Source organism: Natrix helvetica (genome assembly GCF_964273705.1).
Source record: "Natrix helvetica genome assembly, chromosome: 1".
Classification (NCBI taxonomy): Eukaryota; Metazoa; Chordata; class Lepidosauria; order Squamata; family Natricidae; genus Natrix; species Natrix helvetica.
In genome coordinates, this window is record NC_138548.1 from 271,644,195 (window position 1) to 271,658,748 (window position 14,554).

Consider the following 14,554-nt stretch of genomic DNA (forward strand, 5'->3'; position numbering starts at 1 on the left):
TTTTGATTACCTGATCGTGGGGATGCTGCAATGGTCGTAAGCTTGAAAAACGGTCACAACTCATTTGTTTTAGTGCTGTTGCAACTTCAAATAGTCACTAAATGAACTGTTGTAAATCAAGGATTACATTTATATAATAGCTATTTCAACTTTCAACTGCATATCTGATTTATTTAATAAAAGTTTTATTCTGAGTAACGTGCAGAATAAGAAGAAAAGAACTTATTAGGGGTCTTAAATACGTTTACAAGAAGAGAGATAATGCAATTGGTTATCCATAATTCAGACATGCTAATAAAAGTGAAGACCTGATTTTAATAATAGAGAAATTTAAATATGAATAGTGCTGATATTTGCACTAATCTGGCAGTTTGTTTAGGGGCATTGTAGTCCTGCTTCCCAAAATGATTTGGAATGGATAGCTTGGACTCTTAAAATTAACAGATCAGCAAAGATAATTGTAAAAAGCAAGAACTTCTTGATTTGCTTAAATTGAAAAGGATATATTTCCCATGCTGAGAGCCAGTTTGGTCTAGTGATGAAGGCACCAGGTTTGATCAGGAGACTGAGAGTTCTAGTCCTGTTTTAGACATGAAAGCTGGTGGGTGACTTTGGGCTTGGCCATTCTCTCCCAGCCTCCAATGTCAGTGATAAGCTAGTTGGTCCATTTCTGTTAACATTTGGTTGACAGTAGGATAAAAAATATAGTCTCATTCTATGGGACTATTAATCACAAAATAAAACAAAGATACAAGGTACTCTGGCAGTAAGCAACATATAGTGTTTCCATGATGTTCCTTTGCATGCGTTGTTTGTTTGGATGGATGTCAGTTCATATTTAATATGCAACATAATCTCTAAATTTCTCTTTGATTTACTGCTTCCAAGTTACTTTTCTGTTTACTTTTTTAATGGTGTTCATACTGTGTTTTAACTTGTTCTTTCCCTCTCTCTCTCTCTGGGCAAAGCTGATATCTTCAAACAGAAAATACCAAGTTTATATAAACTCATTACTGTTACTTCATATAAATGTATAAATAATTGATTTGGCAAGTTGTAATGCAAAGGCATTTCAACCTTAAAATCAGCCTTTTGAACTTTCAAAAACAGCCAGGAGGGCTTCCACAGCTTTCAGGAGATAGCTCAAGTTTTTCTTCTCAAATTTCCACACAAGTTTTTATTTCTAGAAACAGAGAGAAACAGAATGCTATGACCAACAAAAAGAATCACAGGTTAGATATTTTCTTTTTAATTGTCATGATGACCAACTATCATATGTTGGTTAAAAGGCAATTTAAACTCATGACAATTAGTCAAAAGTATTACATTCCACTTAGTTTTCTTATCGCTACATCTTACTAATATTCAGATAACCTCATAATGAAGGAGCAGTATTTACCTGCCACTTCTTTCCTTGCTCATTCTCTCAGTCTTTTATTTCCTGCTATGTTTCTAATTGATTACCAAATGTACACAAAAGACTGTATCTTGAGACATGAAAAATAGAAATCACTGGGTTTTCAGCTGTGCTCCTGCATATGGTGTTCATATTGTACATTCTCTATATGTGGATGATTAATCCTAGCTTTGGCTATTGATTGGAATAAAGAAATTCAGAATTTCAGTTCTTCCTTGGGATCAAATTGAGAGCTATTATGTCTCTGTGCATGGCTTATTCACTACCTGCACTTAATTGACTCCTTTCCCTGCCATTTCCTCCCCTCCCCTCTCTTCCATTGGAGGGTTGAGTAATATAGCATTATCATTTGTGAGTGTATGGTACTGTTTATAATTCTTAATTCTTCCTCCCCCCCTTATCATCATCTTCATCATCGTTGTCATTATTATTATTATTATTATTATTATTATTATTATTATTATTATTATTATTATTATTATTATTATTATTATCACTATCATAATCATTATTATCATTTTTCAATTTTGGTGTCACCCAACTCCAGAGTAACAACTACCATTAATTACAATTTTATATAATTATATGCAGTAAATCTATATTTTTATTCTGTTCTTTATTTTAGCATAGTAAAAGTATACACCATGTAACTCTCAAATGTCAAATGGACTTGGATCACTTAAATCCACATGGCGGTGAGTCTTCAGTCTGACAACAGGCTATGTTTTCTGTACCGTACAATAACATCTGGGAGGGGGGAGCATCACTATAAATATTGGCAGCAATGGGCAAAGTATTTATTGCCCATACTCCACCTTCCTTTGAGAGCATTCTCAACAGCACAAATAAAAAGCATGATACTAAAGAAAAAAAGGTGTCTAACGTAGTGCTTGTGTGTCAGCTCTCTGGAATTCTATGGTGCTAAAATGAAAGAACAGGAGGCTGTTTCCCACCAAAAGTTGGAAATGAAACTTGCTTCCTTTGCCAAATGTTTCTCTCAAGAAAATAGAGTTGAAATTTAATAGTGAGCACTGATCAATGATTAAGCTGGAATTAAGGAGGAAATGCAATTCAGCAAGATACATGGATAGCTGGAATGAATATCACACCAGAAGAAATATAATCCATGACATTCTTATGTCTATTCTACTTTACATACAGGCTGAAAGGAAGCTTTTTCTTGTTTTAAAAACAAGCTAATCTTCACGTGTGATGGTCTGGTCTTAAGCATGTATATTATTTTTGAGTAACTTGAGTTCAATAAGCACATTGCTCTGGCCTGACTGTTTAGAAATGTATTATACTAATTTACCATTTCTCTGTATTCGGATGCATATTTTTTAGAGCCCTCCTGTTTCAACGGTCCTCATCTTCCATTTCCCCCCTCAAGAGTGGAAGAGTGAGCTTTTTTTAAATTCCTGCTTAGGATTTCTTGGCAAACATGGCTCTGCCTATTGTAGCTACAACTGCTCTAATTCCTGAAATCGTTCACCTATCTGTCAATGGCATCACAGCAGATGGGTGACTGACTTGGTGCAGACTTATAAACTCTTAGCATGCTGCTTTAAACAGGCAGGCCAGGCTGAGCTGGGACGTCGCCTGCCTCTGCTTCGTGCAAACTGTAGGTGGCGTTGTCGCTAAGCACCGTCTCCTTTTTCTCTTTGCTAGCGCTTGTGGCTGCCTTGGGCGACAGCAGGTGGTGCCAGATCCCGCACGGAAGCCGCCGCCCCAGCTTGGGAGTGTTTGCCTGCCGCAGACTCGAGCGGCTGTCTCTGCGCTCACTCCTTGATCCTCTTTCAGTAGCGTTTGGAACCAGCCGGCTGAGGAACGAGGCGCTGTCCTTTCAGCACCACCGGGGGCTTTAAAAAGCAGCTTTTTTTTTTTGTTGGCGCAATCCGTCGCGAACTTCCTTCCAAGAGCGAGGTTTGCCCTGCAGTAAGTAGATAGTGGGAGGATGATGGGGGTGGGGGGCGGGAGGAGGATTTCTCCCCCCCCGTGATCGTCTGATTCTGAGGCATGTATTTGTGACCCGCCCCTGATTACTGGTGCAGATGCATCAGGGCTAAGAAAAAAAAACGAGGAGGAAAAGGGGCTCTCGAATATATTTGACACTGTGTTTCATTTGTTAATTTCTTCACAGATTATAATTCATTCTGGAATATGTCATTTGCCAAAGAAGAGGTGGTTGTTAAAGAATGATTGTTATTAAGCATCCCTTTTGAAAGGTTTTGTGTAGTTGCTAGGGTTTAAAAAATAGATGTAATATACAGATAAAAACCTGGGCCAAATGCATCCCTTGTTTAGATATTTTTGGTTAGCAACAAAGGAGCCAAGCTAGGTGTACTCCTACAACCCGATCTTGATATAAAACAATCCTTGTCTGGATCTAAAGCAACAGAAGCTTAGCTGAACTCCCTTGTGGGTGGTTTAGACCTGATGATACATTCTTTAAAGCAAGAAATAAAGGTAAAATGCTTCCCCCTCTTCCCCCTCCCTCTTTTCCTCCCTTCCAATTTAACAGAGATATGCAAGTGGGAACCATATGACCTGCAGGGTGATTGAAATATGGCAAGCTGACATATTCTCCCCTTAATTTCCCCTCCTTTCTGTCCCATCCTCCTTTTTTGCCCCTTTAATACTGATCACCTCAATATGTTTTAGGTCTGGAAAGTGAGATCTAAGGATGGTGAAACTGGGAAGCAATTTGAATGAAAAGAACAAGCAGCAGCCGTCCAATGAGGATGGTTTTCAGACGGTTCCTTTGATAACACCCTTGGAAGTCAATCACTTACAGTTCCCAGCTCCAGAAAAGGTAAATGGAAAACCAAACAAAATCTAAAGGAGAGGGGCGGGGGAGAATACACACTATAGGCTTTCTAACTATTCTATTCTATCGCCCTTCAGAAGCATAGAAAAGACCCATTGTTCCCTTTAAAGGGGTTGACTTTTGCCGTGTGCACCTGTCTGTTTTCAAAAGCTGAGCAGACCAGCATATAATAGAAATGGATCATGGCTCAAGCCTGAAAAATGGCAGGGTCTGTTCATCCTTTTATCCAATAAAACAGAGAGGGGAAAAATACCTTTATTAGAACAATTACAATGAATTTGGGTATTTTAAAATCAGCTTTAAAGGTGCAATCCCAGTTGTTTATTTGACATGAATGTAAATTGCTGCAATGAATTCTTTTGACAAAGTGTTGCAGGGAGATATTTCATGCCTACATTCCTGTACCCCTATTCCTCTATTAGTTTGTGGGAAGAGAACACTTTTGTCAAGCAAGTCAAAGCTTAGATTTTGAATGGGATCCTCAAAAGTCAGCATCATGGATTTACTTCTTACTGAGCCATTATTTTAATACAGTCTGTTGTCTAATCTGTACACATTATCCTATTCTTTAGTATTATTATTGGGGGAGACAATGTAAGGTCATAAATGTGTCTCGAATTCATTTAATCTGTCTTTTATGTGGATAGGAAATGACTGCAGTGCATCTGTCTATTCGGTTCTCAACCCAAAATATGTAGAAAACATACTACATGGACTGTAGGCATGCACACAAAGGTGAAAAGAACAAATCAAACAAATTATGCTTAATTCATCTCAATAATGTCACTCTCCTGCCAAACATTAAACATTCTCTCTTTAATACATTATAGTAAGTCATAATGTCTTTTCTTATCTAGAGGAATTCTACTAAGTAATTTGGTGATGCAGTGATTGAAAGACAAAATGATACAAAAAATTAACAATCCATAAAATTGCATTTCTGATTGCAAAGTCGTGTAATGTGAATCAGTTCTTAGAAGCAATGGGTTTGATGGAAATATTGTGATGATATTTTTTTTGAAAAAAGATTATTTTGAATCTTGAAATGTTTGTTTGTTTCTTTCCAATGATTTTAAAAATGTATTTATTTATTTATCTATCCAAGTTATATGGATGCCTATCTATCCAAGAGTCTCTAGGCAGCAAACCAAAGTAGAATTACATTAAAACAAAACAAAACAAAACAAACAATCAAACACAACTAAATGGCATTGAGGCCCAATGAAAACCCAAAACTACAAGACACATATCTGATGCCACAGATCCCATTGTAATGTCCTAGTCCCAAAGTCTGGAGGAAAAGTCAAGTCTTCATGGCCTTGCCAAAAGCCAATAGAGAAGGGACTACCCATGTTTTTGGGGAGACTGCTCTAAACACTTCAAGAATAAGAATCTTTAAAATATAGAAAAGTAAAATAACTCTGTCAATGATTATTACTCTGGATTGTTATATAAAATTTGCAGAATCAGGACAATGGGCTTCTCAGTACTTTGCTGTGGAACAGCTCCAGAAGTGTTCTGGTGCCTTTATATCCTACTTGTGGGTTTCATGATTGGCTATAATGGAGGTAGAATATCCCACTAGATAAGCCTTATACCTGATTCAACAACACCCTCTTTGTTTTAAAACAAAATAAAAATTACATAGATCCTAAGAATAGTCCATACTGCAGAAAAGACTATTGTTTATTAGATATACAGAATTTCTAATAAAAGAGATGTAAGCTGTCGATCATATTTTCCTTGGGTCATGGAGATGTGGGCCTATACCCTTTTTCAACCACACAATTAATTTAGACAAATATTTATCAGTTTCAAGTTGGAATAAAGGTAATATGAGCTTCATTTTATTTAGGCAAGGAATTCAGTGCACATGGATGAATAGCTGGGGCAATCAGGTTATTAGCAATGCAATACAAAATAGATTATGTGGCTGTCAGATCTGGCAGACAAGGGCTTAAGCCGATCTTGAAAAACCTTGAAAAAAATATGTGGCAGCTGCTTTATCTGGGGATGTAGATGTTTTGGATAATAATTTCTACAATATCTTGATGTTGCTCATAATTGAGGATTTTAGAGTGTCAAATATTTGGTGGACTACAGATAATTTGAGCTTGTCTGGGATGACATAACAATATCAGATGTGTTGAATTTATATTTTACCAACAAAGAAATAGGGAGACTAGTATAGATCTATTTCAAGCTATTTAGCTCTTGCCATGTAGCCATACTCTTTCTGGGATTCGAACCCAGGGTACTTCGAACCTGGAACAATATAAGGTGTTACACAATCACTATAATTTTTGTTTCCTTTACCCAGACTTCCATTACAGCACAGTATTTAAGCCAAGGACTGGGACCTTGCTTACTTATGATGAATAAAGACATGAGCAAAACTGAATTATGCTGTCATTTCCCAACTGTAGCCTTGTGAATGTGTCAGATTCTGTTGGGCCTTTGGTCAAGACTTGTAAGTCATATTATCTCTTCAAGGCAGGAAGTTAACTGAGAAATACATAGAAGCATATACCACAATGTATACAATTATTGTATTTTTTAAAAATCAACTCTTTCTATAGGAGAGGGACAATTTTGGTAGATGTTCCAGGAAAAGGGTCTTGCAGGATATTAGGAAATGATTACAAATCATCAAATTTACCGCACAATATTTTTGTAAGAATCAAGCAAGCTCAATTCCCTATATATTTTAATATTCTTATATTTAAGATCAAATTAGGCCTTTTCTAAGAGGTTTTTAGTGAAAGAAAGCTGACTGATGGCACTAGAAAGAAAAATAAAGTATTGTTATGTTATAATCTTTAAAAAAAAACAAATGGGAGGAAAGTTTATTCTGAATATTTTATTTAGTGTCTTGGGAAAGTCAATAACTTTCTCAAAATCATTAAAAAATAGGGATATCTCAATTCCAAATTTGGCATTGTCAATTCTTCTCATAATATCTTTCCTTTCAATTCTTCTCATAGTATAGCTCATAGTATCTGTTTGAATATATATCTCTATACATATGTGTAGAGTACTCCATCTAAGGTCATACGTAAGTTTATTTTTTTGCATACTGCCTAAAACAACAATAGTGTGGACGGTGTCCTCTCTCTTAATGTAATATAACTAAAAAGGATTAAACTGCTCCAAAACAACCAGGTCTTCCTCTTTGTTCACAAGAGAATCTTAAAGATGGGGAGTTTAGATTGTGGCACTACAATAATCAGACTAATGTTCATGACTTTTGCCAAATCAAGAGTTACCTTGTAGATAGTGAGGCAACCACTGCTATGGTCTGGAAACACATTTATTGATATATCTGTGTTTTACTACATATATATATATATATATATATATATATATATATATATATATATATATATATATATATATATATATATATATATATATATATATATATATATATATATATATATATATATATATATATATATATATATATATATATATATATATATATATATATATATATATATATATATATATATATATATATATATATATATATATATATATATATATATATATATATATATATATATATATATATATATATATATATATATATATATATATATATATATATATATATATATGAACCACCTCATTGCAGTGGTTAAAGGCATTGAACTAGAAATCATGAGACTGTGAGTTCTAATCCTGCCTAGGCATGAAGTCAACTGGATGATTTAGGGCCAGTCATTTTTTTTTCTGGGCAATTTCAAAACCTACACTGAGAAATGTTGCCAAGAAAACTACATAGTCTTGTCCATGTAATCACCAGAAATCCAGAGTGACTTGAAGGCACAAAGTCACCAGCATCATAGACAATCAGAATTTAGCATAAGGAAAGGAATCAGGTTTTGGGTTTTGTTTTTTTTTGGAAATGTTTGATAATAATGTTTGATAATATCTGTGAAGTGTCTGGTGTGGCGTAAAAAAAATGGAAGTAGTTTAAATGACTCCATACTTTCTTTAGGGCAACTCTATGGCTCAGTGAAGCTGCTCTTTTGCCTATAAAGCATTCCAGATTGAGTGCTTGTGATCCTCTATGAAAAAGGCTAGGTATGTCATGGAAATTCCTTATCCAGAAACAGCCTAGGCTGCTTTGTGTTCATTGAACCAATAATAGGATATGACATAAGACCTTACCTAATGTCTCATCATCCAATGTATTATTATATCTGAGCACACTCAGAGTCCATTACTACATATAACCAAAAGCTATTTTGCAGCTCAAGTTCTGATCACTATCTATTTTTGTCTTTTAATTCTTTTAATCGACTCAAATGCCTATTTTGCAATTCCGGGAGCTCTGAAGACTGTAGTGGCTGAATTAGATAAAATTAGGTAAAAACAGGTCATTGTGAATATCCACAGGGGTCAAAAAGTCAGGATGGCAGTGTGACCACGCAATCAAAACCCTGATCATGTTTTAAAAATGCATTGTATGTACAAACAGGTATAAAAAATGAAGGCGGAGTGGTAATTGGCAAGACACAGCTATATCTTGACTTTTTAAATCCTTCCCTTTAGATTCCCCAACATATCACTAAAATTTTCTTGATATGGGGAGTTAGTTTATCTTCTTTGTTTTTCAAATAATAAGCCAAATTAAACAAGTAAGCCATATTTAGACTTTATAGAATAATGATATTTTATATCCCACTTCACACATGCCTCTATCTCTATCTCTATCTCTTCTATCTCTATCTCTATCTCTATCTCTGTCTATCTTTATCTCTATCTCTATCTCTGTCTATCTCTATCTCTGTCTATCTCTATCTCTATCTCTATCTCTGTCTATCTCTATCTACATATATCTATGTCTATCTCTATCATCTATCTCTATCTCTATCTATCTATTTCTATCTATCTATCTATCTATCTATCTATCTATCTATCTATCTATCTATCTATCTATTTCTATCTATCTATCATCTATCTATCTATCTATCTATCTATCTATCTATCTATCTATCTATCATTTATCATCTATCATCATCGTCTCTTGCTATGGTTTGAATAGAATAGAATAGAATAGAATAGAATTCTTTATTCGCCAAGTGTGATTGGACACCCAATAAATTTGCCTTTGGTGCATAAGTTCTCACATAAAATAAAAGATACATTTGTTACGAATAATAAGGTACAACACTTAATGATACTCATAGGGTACACATAATCAATCAAATCATACTAGGAAACAATCAATATAAATCTTTTTTTTAAAAAAGAAGTGAGGTACAAGCATTTGGCCTACTCCTAGGGCTGCTTTTAAGCAATGTGATTCAGACAGCTCTATACTATTTTTAACCCAGCAATTGTAGGTGATGGACATTTTAGTTCTTTGTGAGAGAATAAATAATTATGCAGCCAATGAAAGAGAAATGAAAAGAAATGCATAATGACACTTTTGCTTTTTCTATGCAAGCTCTTAAAAGCAAGGGGTAAACTTTTATTGAATTTGGGGAGGGGTAGAGCAGATTTGTATAAACTTGCCCTCTTAAAAATGACTGCTATGACTTTGAAATTACATCCATTGCTCTTCCTTGACTATCTATATCTTAAGTCTTTTTATTGCCTTCAAGAAACCTTAGAATTTATTTAAGCTACCAGGGACAACATTTATAAGAGATTGTTTGGGAGATTTTAAAATTAAATATGTAATTCATTTTTCAATTTTAGTGGAAAATTCCTCTATTCTTACAAGTATTTCTTCAGGATATTCAATTATAATAAAATTTCAAAAACTTTTGTGATCAGCTCAGTGATACCTTATTCCTTTTAATGTAAGGACATTGTCTTTGTTATTCCATTTAATGTCCTTTTAACCTAAACAGTTGGGAAATTAATTTTCTTGAAGTTCATCAGACATAAGGAGAACTAGTGGCAGTACCAGATCATAATGTTTGTTTCCATTATGTTTCACATTTCTATATTAGGAAATGAGAAGTTTGCTTAATTTCAGCAATTGTTTGCACTTGTTATTTATTTGCAGGTTTACTCTAATCAGAATACTCCAACAGTAAAAATATAAAACTATACAAAGCAATACATGAACTCTAAATACTTCTCTTAAGAAAATGGAGCATATTGAACAATGACCTAAGATAAAAAAAAGCTGAGTGAAATAAAGCTTTTAGCCATTTTTCAGAATGCCACAGGGGAAAGAGTTACACAAATTATGGGAAAAACAGAAAATATTTACCCTTTGGTCCACTATCTATTAATCCCCAATGGAATGGGGGTGTGGGGACCTTAATAGGTCTTATCAAGATATGAATATGAGATGGGCAAATTCAATCCTGGTGAGGTGGTGCTTTGAGGTGCTTTGTGTATGCTATATAGGACTTTAAAAGTGGTGCTCAATACTTTGAACTGGCCTTGGAAGCCTATTGGTGTAATTCAGCAATTTTAGAAGAGATATTACCTTGCAATGGTGAGGTTGATCTACAAGTTCTGTACATCTACATTTTGGACCAACTGCAACTTTCAGGACATCTCCAAATGATACCCCATATAGAGTGCAACACATTAATCAAGCTGAGCTTGAATTAGCATTACTAAAGAATCACGGTCTAGGTATGGTTGCAAGTAGAACACCAGATGAAGCTGGACAAAGGACCTCTAGCCATGGCCTATCTGTAATGTTGATCTATCTGTAACCCAAGAGGACACTTAGATCATGAACCAGTTCCTTCAAAAGAAGCAGGAGGCCAGCCAAGAACCAAAGCTCTTGGATGTACAGAAAGTTTGGAATTTAATCTAAATTAATTTTGCTCTATGCATACATCAGTTCAAACATTTTGTGTCATTTCCAACTCAGTTTAAGATGATAAAATATCATCCCAGAAGTCTGATGGCTCCTCACCCCAAACTGATCAGTGTCTTTACTTAGAAACTTCATATACGTATTAAATACCACAGGGGAGAGCCCTGTCTTACCTCATATTGGAACAACTATGGTTTCAAATACTGTGATAAGAAACTTGAACTGCTCATTCAGGAACATGCAGAACCATGGAAGAACTATACATACAACCTCCAATCCCCATACTCATTGAAAAGAAGAGAAAAAAAAAACCTCCCCCCCCCCGCCATAAGGTCCAGACAAAGGCCATGCAACAATGCTGTTTAAGTGCTCTGACCAGGTCTGACTACTGATTGGTAGCATTTCAGATGCATCTTTGAAGACAAGCTGCCATCATCTTCTTCTCCAAGGGGATTCTGCATGTTTCTGTATCTACTGTATATGTGTTAGAGAGAGAAAAACAACTTCCAATTATCAAAAATGGATGGCTCCCAAGAGGACTTCATTCAACCTCATACTTTCAAGCAAATGACATCCACCTTCATATTTGACAATCTTCCAAATCCAATTGCTCACATCCTATCAGGCTGCCTGTAGGAGCTAGCAAATTCAAAGACCCAACTTGTATGTGGCACAATTCATCTCAAAGAGAACATTATTTATTTCCTTGAGTATAATAAGCTCAAAAGAAACATATCAAAAGAAACTCATTTATAGAAGATCCTACCTCCACCCCATAGTATTCTGGTTTTATTTAATTTGTTTAAAGGTAAAGGTTCCCCTTGCACATATGTGCTAGTCATTCCCGTGACTATTCCCGTGTGCTAGGCTCATCTCCGTTTGAAAGCCGAAGAGCCAGCGCTGTCCGAAGACATCTCCATGGTCATGTGGCCAGCATGACTAAATGCCGAAGATGCACGGAACGCTGTTAATTGCTGACATAGATCCTCCTACCAACACTTGCTTAATCAGAAGATACCTTTTACAGTTAAAACAAACAAACATATCACTAATTATCAAATTCGACATGAAAATCAATGAAAACAAAACAAAATGAATCAGAAGAACAACAACTACAATTCAAAAACATAGAACCAGCCAAGCCTGGTCCCTGTGGACAGGGGATATACTGTAGCAGTTGTCCTGTAGCATCTGAAGGTTGCTGGTTCCTTGTCCCAAATTTTCTCTTGGTTCTCTTATTTAAGAAGAGGAGACAATGTAGCCTGAGGAAGAGCAAAGATCCTCTCATTATTCCCCAGTTCTCCAACCCAAGTTATTAAATGTAAGGTAAAGGTAAAGGTTCCTCTTGCACATATGTGCTAGTCATTCCCAACTCTAGAGGATGGTGCTCATCTCTGTTTCAAAGCCGAAGAGCCAGCCCTGTCCGAAGCCGTCTCCGTGGTCATGTGGCTGGCATGACTAAATGCCGAAGGCACACAGAATGCTGTTACTTTCCCACCAAAGGTGGTTCCTATTTTTCTACTTGCATTTTTACATGCTTTCACACTGCTAGGTTGCAGAAGCTGGACAAGTAATGAGAGCTCACTCCGTTACGCAGCACTAGGGATTCGAACCACTGAATTGCTGACCTTTCTAATTGACAAACTCAGCATCTTAGCCACTGAGCCATTGCAATTGGCTGGCATTAGATTGGGTGAAAAAATATATGCTTTTCCTATTACTAGATAGTTAGCAACTTTGGTAGAGGGCTTTGTGCAGAAACAATATTTTGCTATTCAGTTGGAATTTCCCTGAAGGACATGGGATTTCTTTGGCTTTATACTCATGATGACATTATAAATTATGGGAAAAGGTACACCTTCAGATATTTGTCTTTGATGCAACTTTATGTCAGACGAAAAGGCATCTTCAGAAGAGTTTTGCTTTTAGATTTTTTTTGTCTTTAAAAAACAATGTTTCTATTACGGGAGAATATACCCACAGGGATTCAACTGTAAAGGCCAGTACTTCAAAATGTCAAACATATTAGTTGGCAACCTTTTTCATAATAGAATAAAGAAAAGGGATGGGAGAACATGAGTGAAGACAACTCCCCCTCCTCCCACAGAGCTTTTATCACCAAATAGCTCTGTGGGAAGAAAGGCAGAGTATTCATTTGTGTTTTGAAAGTTATAATTTGTTGGACTTTGCATTAGGATTGTTGATTATGTTGATAGTATTTTGTATTCTGGAAAGTGTGATATAAAATAATGGCAATCAATTAAAAAAAAAAGAAAACCAGTGAGAACTGTATGCATTTTCATTGTGAAGACAAGGAGACATTTATTTGTTTGTCAAATTTAGATAATGCCCATCTCACTCACTGAGTGACTCTGAACAATGTGCAGTTAATTACACCGAAGGTTAAATCAAAGGTTAAAAGCCATATAAAAATATCATGCATCAATATGAAGAGCCAGATGAAAACAAAAATAGAATAAGTTAAAAAGGCACCCAGAATTGTTCCAATAATGAGATAGATAGGTATACATTTAATAAATAAATTACATATATTTCTTTAAGAATTTATTTATTTTTATCCCAGAGCTATAATTGCACTCAACAATGAACTAATGGGACACCATCAATGATATGTTGGACAGTATTACTTGGTCTGTTGTGTGGATGTTTTGGTGGTTTAGGGTTGGGGAATTTTTGGTGGGTGTTATGTGAATTTTTTTGGAGATTATCATGTGTGTTGGGTGTTATGTGAAATTCGTTGTCTGGGTATATTGTGTGTATACATACAATGACAATAAAGTAAATTTATTTATTTAAAATGTATATGGCCATCCAACTCATGATCAGTGACACTGGTTGTCTTACAAAGATAAAAACCCAATATAAAAAATTAGGAAAGCAATAATTACCCTGGCAATGAAATAAATTAAAATGTAGGGCAAGAACCAACAAGGCACTCACCATCCTGATGGTGGTGGGCTGTCCAGGGAGTCCCAGGGGAGTTGCCAGAGCAGGTCTCCAAACATCTTTGAAAGACCAAGAAGTGGAGGCCTGCTTGACTTCCAGAGAGACAATATTCCAAAAAGCAAGGGCAATAGCAGAGAAGGCACTTTTCCCGACTAACTGATGGAATCCATAACGTATCTTCCTTATTTGATGGGGGTGAGTCAGTTGCTCTGGTAACCTGGCTCCATGCCACAAATTTGTGTATCTCTTCAAAGGAAGAAATTTTCCAATTTAAGATCGAGCCAGATTCTAACCACTCTCAAAATTATTTACTTTCCAGAAGTCCCTGGATATGGATGGTTATGATTCTATATTTCCTAAGTGGCCCAAAGGCAGGTTTCAGTAAGGTAAACGCCTCTCTTCTGTAAGGAACCCAGGATTAAATCTTGTTGAAGGCATGGATTCTGCAAAGATAAACCCTGCCTCACCAAAGTAGATATTTTTTAGAAGGTTAAACAGGCACAGGAATGGAAGTGTATGGTTGACATTGTATTCTTGGATTTTC

General features: G+C 35.7%; 1 protein-coding gene across 2 annotated transcripts in view; it reads left to right on the top strand.

Moving 5' to 3' along the window:
- Window positions 1-3,173: 3,173 nt before the first annotated feature.
- NSG2 (neuronal vesicle trafficking associated 2) overlaps window positions 3,174-14,554 on the top strand; it is a 59,060-nt gene continuing 47,679 nt past the window's right edge. The window contains exons 1-2 of one of the 2 annotated variants that reach the window (XM_081942587.1): window positions 3,174-3,352; window positions 4,079-4,229. In XM_081942587.1, the coding sequence (XP_081798713.1) occupies window positions 4,101-4,229 (129 nt within the window). In that variant the 5' untranslated portion in view covers window positions 3,174-3,352; window positions 4,079-4,100. Of the gene's footprint in view, window positions 3,353-3,779; window positions 3,884-4,078; window positions 4,230-14,554 lie in introns of those variants that run through there. The other variant, XM_081942588.1, reaches the window with a different exon arrangement.